At 57.4% G+C, this 3164-nt stretch overlaps 1 protein-coding gene across 1 annotated transcript in view; it reads left to right on the forward strand.

Moving 5' to 3' along the window:
• The window catches only part of TAS1R1 (taste 1 receptor member 1), a 3598-nt gene extending 2237 nt beyond the window's left edge, over positions 1-1361 (forward strand). Inside the window, exons 3-5 of the mRNA XM_031062336.1 lie at positions 342-1022; positions 1084-1218; positions 1314-1361. Of these exons, the coding sequence (XP_030918196.1) occupies positions 342-1022; positions 1084-1218; positions 1314-1361 (864 nt within the window). The remainder of the gene's footprint in view (positions 1-341; positions 1023-1083; positions 1219-1313) is intronic.
• The last annotated feature ends 1803 nt before the right edge of the window (positions 1362-3164 follow it).

Raw genomic sequence — 3164 nt, forward strand, 5'->3', positions numbered from 1 at the left:
GCTGTTCTCAGTCTCTTTCTCATACCAGAGGTAAGTGTAGCTTCTATGGTTGATGAAAACCGGGGATCCCAAGGAGTGATGGTTTGTTTCACGGAGGGTGGACTCAGATCTGAGGAGCCTGTTAGAGCTGGAAATGCAGCCCCTCTGTGTATGCTGTTAGAGGATCTTTCCCAGGCAGTCAGTGGGCTGGCTTGCCATCCATCACAGCTTTCTCCTGCTTCAGCACACTTGGCATTGGGTCCACTGCCTGCCCAAGCTCCAAGTCTTCCCAGGACAGGCTGCCCGTGCCATTAGCTCTCAGGGGTGCAGCGCATCCCCCTTTCCCCTGGCTCTCATTGCAGATCAGCTACGAAGCCTCCACGGAGTTGCTGAGCCTGAAGCAGCTGTACCCCTCTTTCCTGCGCACCATCCCCAGTGACAAGCAGCAGGTGAAGGCCATCTTCTTGCTGCTGCAGCACTTTGGCTGGACCTGGGTGGTGCTGCTGGGAAGTGATGACACCTATGGCAGGGCCGGCCTGGATGCCCTGCAGGAGCTGCTGACCGCAAGCAACGTGTGCGTGGCCTACCGAGGCACCCTCCCCGCCAACTCGGACGCCAGCAACCCAGAGCTTCACAACCTGGTCCGAATCCTCACAGATGTTAAGGTCAATGTCACTGTTGTGTTCTCCACCAGAGGAAGAGTTCTGCCGTTCTTCGAGGTGGCGGTCCAGAGGAACATCACAGACATGGTGTGGGTGGCCTCTGAAGACTGGTCGTTGGCTCAAACTGTCTGGCAGGTACCTGGCATCCAGACCATCGGTACAGTGTTTGGGATGGCAGTAGAGAAGCCAGAGCCCACAATGCTGGAACGCTTTGAAGCTTGGAAGATGTGGGAGGAAGGCGCTGTGGCTGAGTGTGGCAGCAGTGCAGAGGCAGGCAGGGAATCTGCGGGGAGCACACGGCTGGACTGCACCCAGTGCTGCACCGGCTGCCGCGCGCTCGCCACCGTCCCTGACATGTATGATGCTCAAGGCTCCTTCAGTGTGTACTCAGCTGTGTATGCTGTGGCCCATGGCCTCCATGACCTGCTGGGCTGTGCCTCAGGCCGTCCCTGACATGTACGATGCTCAAGGCTCCTTCAGTGTGTACTCAGCTGTGTATGCTGTGGCCCATGGCCTCCATGACCTGCTGGGCTGTGCCTCAGGAGCCTGCAGCAAAGGCACTGTCTATCCCTGGCAGGTAAGAGCAACCTTGTGGAAGAAGATCCATGAGGATCCCTTCCCACAGGGAAGGATTTTTCCATTGTGCCCAAAGGTTTCCTGTCTTTCCAAAAGCTCAAATCCCAGCTGAAGCCCCTTGTAGGCTTCAGCTGCCCCTCATAGACAGAGTAGCCAAGACCTAGACCTAGACTCCATCCTAGGTTACTTGTTCCTCTACCACCTGCCCCTCACTGGATGGGATTTCCTGCAGATGTTGGGGGGTCTGAAAGCAGCTGCAGGACAGAGGAGGCATCCTCCAGCACATCTCCCTCCAATGGCAGGAGTCGTGCCATTGGAAGGGCTCCTCTCTTACTCTTCTGTTTTACAGCTCCTACAAAATATTAAGGAAGTAAACTTCACCTTGTACAAGAGCCGAATCTCTTTCGATGCCCACGGGGACATTCGTAAAGGCTATGACATTGTCATGTGGAAGTGGCTGGGCCCAAAGTGGGCTTCTGATGTGATAGGAACCTTCCATGTGAACCCTGACAGGCTGAGCATCGACCCAGGCAAAATCCTGTGGCACACAGAAGACGGCCAGGTACTGTTCTGCACCCAGGTCTTATTTATTGCTCACTTTTGAACTGACTGCATCCCAATGCCACCAGTTCAGGGGTGTTTCCTCATAGCAGAGCAAAACTGAGGGCTGAGGCAGTGTGGGGGAGTGCCAGAGTGCTGCTGCTTGTCAGCCTGACCCTGTCTGTGCTCCTGGCAGGCTCCCAGGTCGGTGTGCTCCGAGGCCTGTAAGCCAGGAGAGATGAGGCTGCAGCAGAGCCGCCACAAATGCTGCTTCAGCTGTGTGCCCTGTCCATCGGGAACCTTCCTGAACACATCAGGTCAGTACACCACAGGGTCTGCTCCTGCCCATTCCTTCCCTGCCCACATCCTACCTCCTGCTCCTGTCTCACCATTTCCAGCCTATCACAGTTTTACTGTGGTCAGTAAAACCTCTGAGCTGACTTGAAGGCAGCGGGTGGCTCCTGTTTGCTTACCAGTGGGTATGCAAAGCCCAGGCCCTGTGCTTTCCGGAGAGTACTGCCCACAGGTGAGCCCACCTGGGCAAACAGAGCCCCTTTGCCTGTGGCCAGGGAAAGGGGATGTCCGGCCTGGTAGCTGTTCCCTGCACCGCATCCTCTGCCATGGAAATTCAACCTAGTGGTTGCCTTTGTGCCCCAGATGGCACACGGGGCTTCCGCACTATGTGATCATCAGCACCTGGCATATGGAAATGTCTCCTGCCTCAGAATCACCAGCCACAACAACAAACACCTTCCTGGCAGCTAGTGCCTCAACACCCTTGCCCTGTGAAGTGGGCATGGGCAGCTCTGGGGACAGTGGGAGCAGAAAGCCCCCCTACATGGTACTGTCTCATTCAACAGCAGCTGCTGCAGATCCTTCCCAGGTTACTGTTTGATGCACGGGCCCCTTCCCCCCCACAGCCCCCATGGCCCTGAGCCGCACGCAGCCAAGCCCCTTTCTCAGCCCAGGTCGTGGATTTTGGGAGAGTCCACGGGGCCAGTTTTAGGTGGGGGGTCTTTGGGGAAAAGAGCCCCCTCTGCTACCACAGACCTAGGAGTGCCCACAGGAAGGAGCAGGTGTGATGGGTGAACAGAGCCCAGGGAGCTGCGGGCCGGGCCTGCACCGTGGCAGAGCTCTTACCGGGTCCGAGGTGTGTGAGGGATCCATGTCCTCCACAGACCCCTTTGACTGCCAGGCCTGTGGCTTGGATGAGTGGGCCCCAGCAGGGAGCGAGGTCTGCTTCAACCGCACCATCGAGTTCCTGTCCTGGTGCCAGCCCCTCTCCTGCGCGCTGCTGGCCCTGGCTGTTCTTCTCATGCTGCTCATAACGGCCCTGGCTGTCCTGTTCGCCCTCAATGCCTCCACACCTGTGGTCAAGTCCGCGGGCGGGAAGACGTGTTTCCTCAT

This window comes from Geospiza fortis, unplaced genomic scaffold (genome assembly GCF_000277835.1).
Source record: "Geospiza fortis unplaced genomic scaffold, GeoFor_1.0 scaffold132, whole genome shotgun sequence".
Taxonomy (NCBI): Eukaryota; Metazoa; Chordata; class Aves; order Passeriformes; family Thraupidae; genus Geospiza; species Geospiza fortis.